This window comes from Lepidochelys kempii, chromosome 16 (genome assembly GCF_965140265.1).
Source record: "Lepidochelys kempii isolate rLepKem1 chromosome 16, rLepKem1.hap2, whole genome shotgun sequence".
Lineage (NCBI taxonomy): Eukaryota > Metazoa > Chordata > Testudines > Cheloniidae > Lepidochelys > Lepidochelys kempii.
In genome coordinates this window covers 3,571,666-3,586,814 of record NC_133271.1, presented here as the reverse complement: position 1 = coordinate 3,586,814, position 15,149 = coordinate 3,571,666, and the positions used below count along the sequence as shown (strand labels likewise).

General features: G+C 43.3%; 1 protein-coding gene across 18 annotated transcripts in view; it reads left to right on the top strand.

Annotated features, from left to right (window-relative positions):
• The window catches only part of LOC140899366 (uncharacterized), a 66,951-nt gene extending 63,796 nt beyond the window's left edge, over positions 1-3,155 (top strand). For 14 of the 18 annotated variants that reach the window (XM_073314785.1, XM_073314789.1, XM_073314787.1 and 11 more), the window contains 2 exons: positions 1,731-1,847; positions 2,219-3,155. In XM_073314785.1, the coding sequence (XP_073170886.1) occupies positions 1,731-1,847; positions 2,219-2,850 (749 nt within the window). In that variant the 3' untranslated portion in view covers positions 2,851-3,155. Of the gene's footprint in view, positions 1-1,504; positions 1,558-1,730; positions 1,848-2,218 lie in introns of those variants that run through there. The other 4 variants (XM_073314792.1, XM_073314784.1, XM_073314799.1 and 1 more) reach the window with 3 other exon arrangements.
• The last annotated feature ends 11,994 nt before the right edge of the window (positions 3,156-15,149 follow it).

The following is a 15,149-nucleotide window of genomic DNA, read 5'->3' as shown; positions in this document are numbered from 1 at the left end:
TTTCTCTGGCAGATTTATTGGGGACTTTGAGACAAATTCCCATTTGCCTCAATGGTAATTTCTTCCCTTATTTTTTGTTTTTCCCCACTGCTCCGTGAAGAAATGGGAAGGTTCAAATGCAATTCAGTCAACTGGAGAGAATCCTCCTAGTTATGGGATATGCTACCAAGGAAACAGGAGTGGTTTGAACTCTCCAGTCTGAAATGTGAACAACAGCACACCCCAATCTGAGCAACTAATCTACGTAACTGGATATAATCACGGTGTTGTTCAGTTATGTAGGTCAGTATTATCTCACATATCTGGGGAGAGAGTTCCACAGTAAGTTACTTGGAACTAGGCAAAAAGTCCATGTATTTGGTTCCCAAAACAGTTGTAAGCCACGCCCTACAGGAGGTTACCTTGTACTAGCTAAGATAAATGCCAAGTAAATGAGATCAGTCTGGGAACCATTAGAAGCACGGTTTCCGCCTGGGTGTGTGCAAAATGTTGTAAGAGCAAGAGGGTTGTGTAAAAAGATCCTGAGAGGGGGAGTTCTGGGGGATGAATCTCAGGAACTGCTTGCTCAAATAATCTCAAATGTAAACCACTAACCATACCCTGCATGCCCATAGAGCAGTGGTTTCCAAATTTTTTGTATTGGAAAATTTCAGACAGCAATCCTCTGAGTGCGACCTCCCCCCTTATAAATTTAAAACACATTTTTTTATATTTAACACTATTTTAAATGCTAAATTTATTACCATATTGTTTTAAATTAATTTAAATTAATTAATTGTCTTAATTAATTAAAGACTAAAACACATTTATATAGAATTATTGTTGTAAGTCCAAAAGTTATTCTTTTAAATAGTTACTGTTCAATAATAGGGTTGTGGGGGAGAAACTTTGTCGATATCACTTTTCACAGTAGACTTAGTGCCCCTTTGCCACCCTTTCTTCTGCGTTGCTGCTGGTATCTTAATGTGCAGCAAGGGTGATTTAGGTTAGATATTAGGAAGATAATTGTGACTACAAGGGTAATTAAGCTCTGGAATCAGATTCCAGAGGAAGTTGTGAAATCCACATCTTGGAAGCTTTTAAGAACAGCTTAAACAAATACCTCTCAAGGATGGTCTAGGTTTCTTTGTTCCTGCCTCAGTGCATGGGCTGGATTAAATGACCTCTTGGAATCCCTTCTAGCCCCACATTTCTATGATTCTGTCATTCTATAACCTTGCCCATACATTATAAGATTTTCATGCTCCTTTCTATTTGACCTGACTCGCTATATTCCCTAACTTCTCAGAATGTGCTTTCCTGATCCCTAACACCCCTGACATGCTTCATTCAGTGATCTCTCCACTCCTTCCCATTCGTTACTATGCTGAGCCCCACAAGCCCATGCTCACCAGTCCCAGTTTCCCTATGACTTTCTCATTCCCTTGGGGTCTCTCTGTCAGTAAGAAGCAGTTCCAAGGTGACTTCCCCTTGGCTTTCTGTAATTTGGAGTTACTTTCTCTAGGTTTCAGGAGCCCCTTTGATGAGGAGTGTCTGGCTGTGTGTGCACCAGCAGAGGTGAGTAGTAAATCCCCTTATAAGCAGAGTGTCTGGTGCCTTTGAACGCCTGGAGAGCTGGCTCGAGATTTTCAGTGCTTTAAAATGAGCAGGGGTTTAAAAAAAAAGGCCATATTCTTTGTGACTAAGGTCCCATGAATTCACCTGATCTCACTTATTTTCTTTCATCTCAGCAGGGTTTCCAGTCTCCAGACCTGAGGTGATGTCTCAGCTGGAACCAGGGGAAGAGCTATGGGTCTCAGATCTCCAGGGCTCAGAGGAAAAAGAGATCTTGACAGAAACCTGCACAGGTGAGGAATCATTAGACCAACTCAAATACCATCTGGGCCTGAAGAACACAGCTGGGATTCCCTACCAGGACCTTGAGAGCTCTTTGAGTTCGGGATTGTCCCCGAGCAGGTGTCATATCCTCAGAGCAGATATCGCTCATGGCTTCCTACCCATCCTGGCTGACCCATGGCAATAGTTCAATTCCTAACCTGCCTTCATCCTGAGCTTTGGAATTGGATCTCAGACAACAGTTGATCCCCTCCTCTTTTCCCTCTGGGAACGAGTTTGGGGGAAGTAATTTCCTGATTTTTCCCCTATCTCTCCAGCACTTCCTTTGGTTTCCTCTCCCCTTTTCCATCTCTTCTTCTGAGGTTTCTTTCTGTTCTTGCAGGTGATGGGATGGTGAGTGAGAACAAGGAGCAGAATCCACAGCTGGAAGATGATGAGCACGTGGAACTGCGTGGGGGATTATCACAGGGAATTAAACGAAACGTATCCCCACTAGGGGAGAAAGTGAGTAAATCCATCAGTTGTGAGGAAAATCACAAGGACCTCAAGGAAACCACAGCCCAGCAGAGAATCCTTATGGGAGAGAGAAAAAGCATATGCCCTGAGTATGGTAAAACCTTCCCTCGATGCTCACACCTTATTCTACATCAGAAAATCCACACAAGAGAGACAGCCTATGAATGCTGTGAGTGTGGCAAAACCTTCACTCGGCGCTCAGACCTTATCAGACATCAGAGAACCCACACAGGCACTAGCCCCTATGAATGCTGCCAGTGTGGGAAAATCTTCCCTTGGCACTCACAGCTTATTGTACATCAAAGAATCCACACAGGAGAGAGGCCCTATGAATGCTGTGAGTGCAGGAAAGCCTTCACTCGGCGCTCACATCTTATCAGACATCAGAGAACCCACACCCAAGAGCGACCCTTTCAATGCTGTGAGTGCGGGAAAACCTTCTCTCAGAGCTCAACCCTGAGTAGACATCAGAGAATCCATGCTTGTGAGAGGCCCTAGGAATGCTGTGAGTATAGAAAAAACTTTTCTGTTCGATAAGCCCTTATTAATCATCAGAGATTCCAGAAAGGACAGAGACCCTGTGAATGTTGTGAGTGCGGGAAAACTTTCATTTACCACTCAGACCTCAGGAGATAATTAATGGTCCACACAGGATTGACACCTTGTACATGTTCTGAGAGTGGGAAAAAAGCTTCTATCAGAAGTCACACGTTATTTATCTTCAGTGAAGCCACAAAGGAGATAAACACCATAAATACCTTGTCTAGGGCTAACAATAAAATGTGTTGTTTTTTTTTCTTTAATGTTTTTGGTATTTAGGCTCTTAGTGCCATTTACTTCATTGTGGTCCCTCTGCTCCCCCAGGTGGGTTGTCCAGTTTTGCTTTTTGCAGGTTGCCCTTCTTTGGGTGAATCCCCAAAGACCCTTTCTATCATCATCTTTGTTCTGTGGGTAATGGCAGTTATGAGTCCCTCTTATTAGGAATGCACATCAGCCCCAGGTTGGTGAAATACAAATGACGTCAGTTAGTCAGATTGTGGTCAAATCTACCTGAGCCTTTTCTCCATTAGCATGTTTTTGTAGTTAGCTAGCTCCAGTGAGCTACCCAGATGTAAAATCACAGCTGTTTTCTATACTGACATGGCCCAAGTATACTATTGTGGGTTAGCCAGTGTATTTCCCCTTGACCTGTCCTAATGTTCTCCACATTTCCTAGTCTAGACAAACCATTATCATGATGCTAAAACTTTTGCAAATAATGCAACTCAATAATAATGAGACAGCAGTGAGTGAAGCAGGTTTCAGTGGATCAGAGGACAATGCAGTGGGAAAATCTGTGGCCCTGATTTTGAGTCATCAGATGAAACCTGCTCTAGAATCTCATTCTGTCGGAAACAGAAAATGTCTTATATCTCTGGTAGATTTTTCTCTTTCTTAAAGGATGTTTGGTCACACAACTGGATATTCGTTTTCTCTGGCAGATTTATTGTCTCAAAGTCCCATTTGCTTCAATGGTAATTTTTTTCCTTATTTTTTGTTTTTCCTCTCCGCTCCGTGAAGAAATGGGAAAGTTCAAATGCAGTTCAGTCAACTGGAGAGAATATTCACAGTTATGGGATATGCTATCGAGGAAATTATTGCTCACATGAATCTTGCAAGGACTCTTCTCCTTGACATTTTAAATCAAGGTTTTGCTAAGGTTTTTAGTGGTTTTAAGCTATCCTCTTGCAAGGTTCATCTGACGAAGGCTTATCTACGAGACAGCCTGCACCTTGGCAACTAAAAATCAATCTAGTTACATTGGTGCAACCTCCTGATATAGTTACACCAATAGAAATATTCACATAACCTTGAATACGGCTAGGCTGACATTTAATCGCAGAAAGCCAAGCATCCTTGCCCTGCCCCTTCCCCGAGGCCATGCTCCTGCCACACCCCTTCTCTGAGTCCCCGTCCCCCGCTCACTCCATCCTCCTCCCTCCATCGCTCACTGTCCACCACCCCTCACTCACTCTCACTGAGCTGGGGAAGGGGGAGAGGGTGTGGGCTCTGGCCTGGGAGTTGGGGCCTAGGGGTTCGGAGTGTGAGAGGGGACTCAGCACTGGGGCAGGGGGAGGGGGCTCTTGGAGGGAGTTTGGGTGCAGGAGTGGGCTTAGGCCTGGGGTGGGGAGTTGGAGTGTGGGGAGAGGGCTCTGGAAGGGAGTTTGGGGGCGGGAGGGGGTGTGGGGAGCGGGCTCCGGCTGGGCGGTGCTTACCTTAGGTAGCTCCCAGAAGCGGCTGACGTGTCCGGCTCCTAGGCTCAGGGGCAGCCAGGCTGTGACATTATATAATTAAAATATGATCATATAGATCATTGTACTGTTATATAATTGCAACAGATCTTGTACAAAGTGTGTCAAGTTAGGGGTCAATGGAAAAGTTATGATTTTCTGAATATGCTTATGCTATTTCTATGCATGTATTGTCTTGGTACCTGAAGTTACGAATATTAATTATGTACCTGTATTACTACACGTTTGCTCCTGTGGTAACACCCACAAGATATTTAGCCAGCACACTGTGAAGGAACTATTCAAGTTGAATGGCCCATCAAAGAACACTGAACTCACAGTGGACCTTGGAAGACTTCTATCCATGCCTGATGGATTTTCCTGTGAACGTTCTAACTAAAGAAAGTATGGGTAATGGCCTCCGCTATAACTAAGCGAAGCAGGCACTGACATGTGACTTGCCCATGTAACTCCAAACCCCATCTTGTTACCTGTAATTTTCCACAAACTAGAACAATGGGTTTCCCTTCACTTCGCAGAAGCTGTAAAAGCCCTGGAAACATCGCCACTGGAATATGGACTTACACTAATGGGAGCATTCTAACCAATTGATTGAGGACCTTCCAATGATTTGGCAGCAACCAGAGACTTAACAAGCCATTAGTTTATTCCATCACTGCTAGAAGCCTGATCCAGTAACTTTGCAGTTACTGTATGTATTTCATTCTTTTAACCAATTTTAACTCTCACCTCTTTCTTTCATTTTATAAATAAACCTTTAGATTTTAGATACTAAAGGAATGGCAACAGCATGTTTATTGGGTAAGATCTGAGTTCTGTATTGACCTGGGTGTGTGGCTGGACCTCTGAGATCAGAAGAACCCTTTGGTTGATTAAATTGGTTTTAAATAACTACTCATCATTAAGTTTAGTGTTTTTGGTGGTGGTACAAGGACTGGAATACCTAAGGAAACTGCTTTTCTGACTTCTTGTTAGCCAGAGTGGTGAAACAGAAGTTTACGTTTGTTGCTGGTCTGGTATATCTTATGGGAGAATAACCACCAGTTTTGGGGTGTGTCTGGCCTATTTCTGAGTTTGTCCTGAATTTGGTATTCTCAGTTATGACTGAGGAACGGTGACAAGTGGCTCTGCGTGCTGCCCCTGCCTGCAGGCACCACCCCTGCAACTCCCATTGGCCGTAGTTCCGGGCCAATGGGACCTGTGGAGTCAGCACTCTGGACGGGAGCAGTGCGCAGAGATCCCTGGCCGTCCCTGCGCCTAAGAGACAGAGGGACTTGCCGGTCACTTACAGGAGTCGCTCATAGCCAGGGCAGGCAGAGAGCCTGCCTTAGCCCTGCTGCACTGCCCACTGGACTTTTAATGACCTATTAAAATTTCACAAATGGCTTGTAATAGCCACCGGGAGATTGAGGCCAATTCTGGGAGACTCCCGGCCAATCTGGGAAGGTTGGCAACCCTAGTTGTTACCCAGGCGCTAGAGGTGGTTACTCCTGAAGATATCTCCTAGCTAATCCTAACAGAGAGAAGTGCTGTCTCTAGCAATGCAAATGTGGAGAAAATAGAAGTGTTTTGTTGTTGTTGTTGAACTCACCCTCTGTAATGCTTCCAATGTGTATCAAATGAAATGAGTGTTTAATGTGGGACAGCTGCAGAAAGTTTACTCTTTTTGAATAAACCCCCCACGTCTTGTACCGTATAGTGATTCTCATCCAGACCTTTATTTAGTTTCTAATTTAGACTTGTTCCATCAGATTAAAGAAATAAACTGAGCATGTTTGGGGAAGTCATTCTTCACTAGCACTTCTGAGATTTTGGATGGTTTGGTAAAGGATTCTTCTCCAGAGAAATGTAAATTTGCCCTCATCAAGACCAAGGATTTGGCAAGAACTCAGGTAAAAACAGCAGGCACCCAGTAGTTGGTTTTCACCATAGAGATGAAAGCTGTTGTGAGCTATTGTCATAAATATAAAGGGAAGGGTAAACCCCTTTAAAATCCCTCTTGGCCAGAGGAAAAATCCTCTCACCTGTAAAGGGTTAAGAAGCTAAAGGTAACCTCGCTGGCACCTGACCAAAATGACCAATGAGGAGACAAGAGACTTTCAAAAGCTGGGAGGAGGGAGAAAAACAAAGGGTCTGTGTCTGTCTGTATGATGGTTTTGCCGGGGACAGAACAGGAATGGAGTCTTAGAACTTAGTAAGTAATCTAGCTAGCTATGTGTTAGATTACGATTTCTTTAAATGGCTGAGAAAATAACTGTGCTGAATAGAATGAATATTCCTGTCTGTGTGTCTTTTTTGTAACTTAAGGTTTTGCCTAGAGGGATTCTCTATGTTTTGACTCTAATTACCCTGTAAGGTATTCACCATCCTGATTTTACAGAGGTGATTCTTTTTTTACTTTTATTAAAAGTCTTCTTGTAAGGAAATTGAATTCTTTTTTATTGTTCTTAAGATCCAAGGGTCTGGGTCTGTGGTCACCTATGCAAATTGGTGAGGATTTTTACCAAATCTTCACCAGGAAGTGGGGTGCAAGGGTTGGGAGGATTTTGGGGGGAAAGACGTGTCCAAACTACATTTTCCCAGGAACCCAGATAAAGTTTGGTGGTGGCAGTGGAAGTCCAAGGGTAAAATAGCTTGTACCTTGGGGAAGTTTTAACCTAAGCTGGTAAAAGTAAGCTTAGGAGGTTTTCGTGCAGGTCCCCACATCTGTACCCTAGAGTTCAGAGTGGGGGAGGAACCTTGACAGCTATGGTCAAAGTAAAACTGTGTTTAGAACACAACTCCCTAGTTCAGTGGCATTGATTAGAGTCCCAAAGGATGCAGTGGTTAGATTGAAATTGCCCTTTACCATTTGAATCCAAAGTTTCACGAGGCAGAGTGGAGGATCAACTCTTTTTCTGAGGACATTCCTTCCTCATGAATCCCAATCTGGCTGCACTGTTGGACAATAAGGACTTTCCTTCTGCGCAAGTGGTGGTAACCCATTAGGGATATACTGTGTCAAGCTCCAGGTTCAGACTGCAAGATACATGAATGTTGAGTCCTGATTCTATGCTTTAGTCTCTTAGTTTTGGTCTTGTGTTTTATGCCTTTGCATCATGTCTCCATCTCCAGCTACTTTGAAAGATAAATAGTGTGAAAATAGAATAGAGATGGTTTTACTCATGTTGCAAGCCTTCCCACCCGTAGTGTGAGACCCTTTCCACCAACACTTATGTCAGAAAAGCCACAGATAAATTAACTTCCAGAAATGGAAGGCACCTATATGGGTGTAAACCACAAGTTTACAGAAGGGTTCATTTGGTGGAAATGGGTGTTAAATGGAATTAAAGGAAAGTACCATATATTATAAGATTTTGTAATCTTTGATTATGTTATTGTTACCAGTGACAATGAAATTAAACATGAGGTTCATTATTTGTTAACGAACAAGAGACTAATTATGTGATAACTTTCATCTTTCCAATATATTTCTGATTATATTTCTCTTTTCATTACTAATATAGCAAACAGTAGCTAATCCTTAAAAGCTTATTTGAGGTATTTTACCACTTCTTACTAAGGAATTTTGAAATAAAACCATACTCCAAAGGTTGTGGTGATGGAATATGAGAGAGTAATAATGTGCATGAGAATACAGAACTGTATAGACTTTAATGATTTCTATTTCAAACTGAATTTATTCTGACAAGCTTTAAAGTCAATTTCTGTTAGGAGCACAACTACTCAAGGAGACAGTTATGTAACCTTTTACCCAGTTAGACTGTTAGGGTTACCTAATTTCTCTAGTTCTTGTTAGCAAAGGAAAGACAACTTCTGTGATGAGATGTCAATATATATTTATAAGAAAGATGATGGAAAAAGCATGAGACCATTACTAGTTTTTTGGTTTGTTCTTTTTGTTAAAAACGTCTGTAACCAGTTATTTTTATAGGTAGTCAGACCCCTTTCCTTTCCTTTTGAAAAAGCTAGATGTTAGGGGGCTTATTCTTTCACCCACTTACTTCCCTGGTCCTTCTCGCATGAACAGAGAGCAACAATACCCGAAGTCCAAAGGTGCAAACAATTCAATGTTTATTGGGGTGAACTTCCAGCAAGCATGATTCCAGTTTCCTTCCTTAGTATCCTCCTTCCCAGCTCTGACACCACAGAGCCTTACACCTGTGTCCCTGTTCCCATTCCTGCCCTTAGCAAAACATGATTCCAATTTCCTTACCCCCATTCCCTGTTCCCATTTCCCCCTTTAGCAGAACATGATTCCAATTTCCTTACCTCCATTCCCTGTTCCCATTTCCCCACCCCCACCCACACACCCACCCCCTCACTTCCTGATTGACTGCAGACTATATAGTAAAACTTAAGTTCTGCTTAGCTATACCTTAACCAATCATTTTACTGAAATTTAACTAACCAATCCTAACATATTGTAACATGATTATGTAACCATTATATCCCACCACCTTAAATAGTTTACACCCAGCAAAATTAATTATACAGCAGACAGGAACAATCACAGAACCAGACAGAGATTATACAGACAAACAATAGCAAAGTGGGAACTATAATGACAAAACAATACAGAAGTGAGGATTTCACATCCTAGCTATTGATAAGTGAGTTCTTGCCAGACAGGATGCTATCAAACTAAGTTTCCTTTTACATTTTCTAGGCACTTTCCTTTCTCTGGAGGTGATAGGCACTATCAGGACAGGATTGTATTCCTAACAGCCCAATAGCACCTTCTTTCAATGTGACTAGTTTGGAATGTGAGGATGTGACCGGTCGCTTCCCAGTTTATGGCTGCCTGTTGCTTAGCCAAAGGCCTTAGCCTAAGAACAGGGCCTCAGACTATCACAGTAAGAGAAGGACCTTACACCAGCAGACAGTGATTTTGATTCTTTCTTTTATACCTCTATAACTAGCCAAGTGATAAGAATACACCTAAATTCTTGAAGTACAGGCCTTTGCAGACAGGCCTGAATATCTATATCCTAATACTAGATATTAAAGCATAGCTATTGAACCGTTTAGGCCAGGCTATGGAGCCATCCTCAAAACTGGCCTTGCTTTTTCTTTCGTTTTTATCTTTGGGGTTCACACATCTACACTGAATGTGGTTTTCATGAACAGGTACTTTAAGAAAACTGCTGGATTAGGGAAGAATTTTCCAAAATGATGTTAACCCAAAGTTTGCCTCATTCCAACTGCATTGGGTCATGTTGTCGGTGTCCAAGGCATACTTCACCCTGATTTGCCCAGAGATCTCAGGGGACACACCCTAAAGTGGAGTAAGCTGGAATTGTCAACCATAAAGACCAAGGAAAGGCTGAAATCTTCTACCTTTCCAGTCAACAAGCTCTCTAAGAAAGATTGATCCCCTCTAGGGAAGGAAGTCATGTAATCAATGACAGGCTCTGGCAGCCTTTTCCATCTCTCTATACTTGAGAAAACCCAGCAGTGGGGAGTGCTTGGCCAGCTGCCCAATCACTTTGTTTCTTGACTACAGCTACTGCTCCTACTCTATGTGAGTCGGAACACTACGAGAGCTGGCAAGTTCCAACCCCTTGTCATTTTAGCATTCCTTGTCCTGTTTTTTTCTTTCATTTTTATTGACTGGTAGATGTCCTGGCTTTCCTATCATAGTAGTGTGTCAGTGTGTGCACCAGTGATCACCAGTGGAATCCAGACAGGGAACGCACCAGATAGAATAGTTCTCCAAATCTAAATATCCCTTAAACTCTGCCCTCTGAAATGCTCGAATGTGTACTCCCCATTCTGTGAAGTCTGAAGAAACTAAACTGTTAGCTGTAAACTATTCAGTGACAAGCTGTTAAACTTCTGCTTATTAAAGCCCCTGTAAGGTTTTGATCTGTGTTGGAGGGGGAAGGAGAAGGATTTAGCCAATCGTGAAATCTGAGGAGGAAGATTTAATTGGCTTTGGGGTTGTAGCTTAACCATGAACAATGTTTTGGTTTTGATGTTAAAATATTCAACTGCCTTAGTGTGGATTGCACTGCCTGGGCTGCCTCTCACACTGTGATGCTGATATTAAGCTCCAAGCCTCTGATAGGCACTGCACTTACACAGCCATCCACAGGCAGGGACACACCCAACTGTGTAACACAGATGATCTCCCAGCCACTCATGAATGATCAATAGGCTCCAGCCAATTCCCCCCAGCTCTCCAGCCTTGCACCCCAGAACAGTCCCATTTTGCACTGGTCAGAAGCCTGGCCAGTGTAAGTTCATTACCTAGTTTGCCACTTTGTCAAAGGAAAGTGGACATGCAGACCTGGGCTGATTTCTCAAGCACTTTAGACAGATTCACTGGTAAGGCTAAAACATTAAAATAAGTTTATTAACTATAGAAAGATAGATTTTAAGTGATTATAAGTGGTAAGCATAAAGGTCAAAGTTACTTATCTTAAGAAATAAAAATAGAAACACCCATTGTAAATCCTAAACTTTTATTCTAAGCAAGAGTTGGTTCAAACAGCTTTTCTCACCCTGACAGCTGTTGCGAGCAGGTTACAGTTCCTCAGTGCACAGACTGGCCCCTTTTCCAGCCTGGAACCAAACTCCCCAGTTCAAAGTCTCTGTCTTCCAGGCCTTCCTCCAGATGTTGAGATGGGGTAGAGGCAAGAGGCTAAGTGATGATGTCACTGTCTCTCTCTTTATACCTTCTTCCAGCTTGCTAGAAAGATCCTTACTGTGACATGTAGTAGTCCACCCCATGGCCTGCTTGCCTTCTCCAAGTATTCTCTGGGATAGTGGATTGTGGGTTGATGAGCCATTAATGCTCTCTGGCTGTAGATGGCTACTTCTTTATTGTAACTGTAATGTGGGTGTTCCCAACATCATAACAGTTTTTAGTAACTCATTTCACAATACTTCATACAATCCAACAGGATATTAATGTTCAACAGATTAAGACGTTCAAAATGAACCTCCCAAGGCATACTTTGTACAAAGCATATCATAATCATATCACCCTAGTAAATACGGGGGTGCCAGGGTGTTGCTTTTGGGCCCAGAGTGTCACACCTCCCTACTTACTACAGGAGTGTTAGCCAGTCTAATGCGGAGGCAGTGTGCCCAACGTCTGTCTTAGGTTTTGACCATATAACTCCCAAGTGTTGCTAAACATGGTAGTGTTTCCCACATGTGCTCTTGCAAAGTTCTGTGTACCTTTTAACACTTTCTGGATCAGTCTGATGATCTCAAAAGGTAGCCAGTATGCCTTCTCTGGGTTGCTAGAAAGTACCTCTTTGTATCTGTGCAGCATTGTTAACCCTTCTGCTTTTCCAACTGGTATTAGCTCAATACAGATATTAACGTTTTCTAGAGTGTATCTTGGCATTTAGCCATCAATGCAATGAGGTGGAGTGCCTTAGTTTCCCCTTTTTCTCAGCAGACCAAGTTTATTATGGTTTCTCTGCTGTGACAAGCTTCAAGCCTATTTACAGGTATTAGCTGAGAAGCAGCATTACCATAAAGCTTCCTAACAAAGGCTGTGCTCTTATTTACCACTCCTAGCATGTCCCAAAAGCTTTTCCCAAAAATTGTGTATATTGCACCTTTTTATAGAATTTACCATCAATATCAAATTCTTTGTCATAAGGTTTACCATTAGTATCAAACCTTTTATCATGAGATTTAATAGTAACACCATATCCTTCATCACAGGTAGGCATTTCCAAGTATCTTTATCTTCTATTTAGACAGTCTGGTTTGTTCAATACCCACATTGTGTCTTCCAACTCCTTCCTGAACCTTAGAACGTGTTCAGTTACTGGTTTTAATTTCCCTCCAGTGTTCCCTTCAGTGTCCCCTTCAGTGTGGGTCCTCAATGCAATCATATATTTTGGGCTTTGGTACTCCATGGTGTGGTGAGATAAGGATGTAGGGGGATTCTGCATACTGGCTGGCCTTTTGTGGAGCTGTCTCCCAACCCTGGGGTTATGCACATGCAAAAAATCCATTTCCCCTCTTGGTGTTACAATGTGATCCTCACTCCCAGCACTGGGACCTTCCCCCTTTTCCTAGAGGGTTGTGATATGAGCTGTCTGGGTTAAGAGTGTTTGCTGTTTGGTCTGACAAAACTTTTCCCAGGAGCTCTCACTCAGCTGCTCTCTGTGTCTTACCAACCCCAGGGGAAGCCCTACTCCCCTCTGCCAACTGAGTCATTTGCATTCTCACAGACAAGCATTTCTTCAGTAGAATTTGCATCCTGTCTTAAAGAGAGACAGTTTATTTCCAGAAGCATATCAGGACCGGTGTCCTGAAAAACTGGGACCTGGATTGGGGTACCCTCCATTGCCCCTTTCTCTATCCCCGAGAAGTGAGCTGTGTGACTGCTCCCCTTTGGGAGGTCAGTTTCACAGTCAGTCCTCTCTGAACCTGAGTCAGGCTGAGTGCCTGGGTGCACAGATGCTGAATCAGCCACTCTATCCTTGGCATCCTCTCCCAAATGACCAGTGAGGAGACTTTCATGTACTTCCACTATTATTTCCCCAGTTTTCTTCTCTAGGCCCCCCTCTATGACCATACCTCTCTGTGCTCTCTACAGCAGGATATGACCCCTCTTCAGCTGCAAAGGGTTCACAGCTAACAGCCTGGACAGTTTTCTCACTGACAGGCACTTTATCCCCTTCCCTTCCTGACGTGGTGGAGTCTTCAGCAGCAGTGCAGGAACTGGTCTCAACCTCCCCTACACCTGAAATAATGCTGCTTCCCCCTCCTGCAGAGCAGTTAAAGAGACTCTCTCCCATTCATTCAGCAGTTCATGGAACTTTACTCTTTCCCTATGGGGTCCCAGCATCATATTTCTTCTTGCTGCGACTATGCACCATAACAGTCTGAGCTACACTAAAAAAAATCATTTTCAATAAGCATGTCAATGGGGATAGTTTTTAAAACCATCAGTTTCTATAAAAAGAAAAGGAGTACTTGTGGCACCTTAGAGACTAACCAATTTATTTGAGCATGAGCTTTCGTTTCTATGTTTCGTTTCACAGTTTCTATGTGCATTTTCGTCAAAGGCACAAGAATCCTGTAACCTCCTACTAATAAAAGTTCTGCCCTTTCTCCTGGCAGTCTTACCTTCTTGAATTACACTCTGCTTAACCACAGAAATTTCTGCACTTGTAGCCTCCCATCATAGGCAAACCTCGCCATTAATCTTGACAACCTTTATGTGCTCCGTGTCTGGTTCTGCAGATGGTAATCCCACAAAACCAATACAATAAGTGTCTGGCACATGCAAGGTTTCTGTGTTGAGGACAGCAGAATTAACATGGGCTATTTGTTGCCTGCTTCCTCTCAGAACAGGGCATTTATTCCTCAGGTTATCAGTGGAATTACAGTGACAGCACCTTTTTGGCTCTTGTTTTCACAGGAGGTTTGGGATGGGGATTAGAGGAATGGTTTTGGGGATGAGTGCCCAGCCTCCCAGCCACCCTCCTTTTTCCCAGGGGTAAAACGGGAACCCTGCTTTCCACCAGGTTTAAACTCCCTTTCTGTGGTTTACACTCAGTAGATATCTGGGTCTGTTCAAAGGCATCAGCTAGAGACACCTCCTCATCCACAGTTTTCACATTTTTGTCCCATAGACACTGCTTCACATCATCTTTACATATGCTTAAGAAATGCTCCTGAGCAACAAATTCAAACATTTCTTCAAAGCTTGCAATTCCCCTTCCACTCATCATTTTCCCATCAGATCTTTCATCTTGTTTACATATTCCCCATTATTCATACCAGCATTTCTTTTAAGATTCCTAAATTTCACCCAATATGTTTCTGGGGAGATCTGAAATCATTTCAAAATCATTTCTTTGAGTTTATAGCAATCTAAACCATCCTGAATTGGCACTTCCTTGAATGTATTCAGAACTTTACTAGTTAACTTTGCAACTTTGTGGGAATTTTCTTGTCCTCAGGAATCTGAAATATTCTGTAATGTCGTCTGTCACTTTGCATGCAGGACACAATCGTTCCCATTTGTGGATTTTTGGAAGGTGGGAATCAGTGATGTGGGAAGGTTCTGGTTCTGCTTTACTAGCAATCCAATTAGCATTTTTTTCTCTCTTTCTTTCTTTCTTCTCCATGGCTAGTCTGTGGGGTTCAGCTTCCTTGGCTTTCAGTTCTAGGGGCAATGGGGAGAGGACAAAGCTCCAAGTTAGCTGGACTGACAGGGCAGGCAATCTAATGGGGGAGTCACCAGGCCAAGGGGTCCCATCCTCCATATGAGCTGGAATTACGTGGGCCAGAGTGGGGCCGAGCTAAGGAGAGAGCAGGAGCCGGGGAGCAGAGCTGCGCCAGCCAGAGAGAACCGGAGCAGATCTGTGCTGGGAGACGAGCTGCAGCAGCAGGAGCCATAGAAGCAGTCCAGGGAGCAGATCTATGCTGGGAGACGAGCTGCAGCAAGCAGAGCCAGAGAGGCCGGAGGAATGGCCCAGGGAGATGGAGGCAGAGCAGCAGCGGCACTGGGGCTGGAGGTGGGTG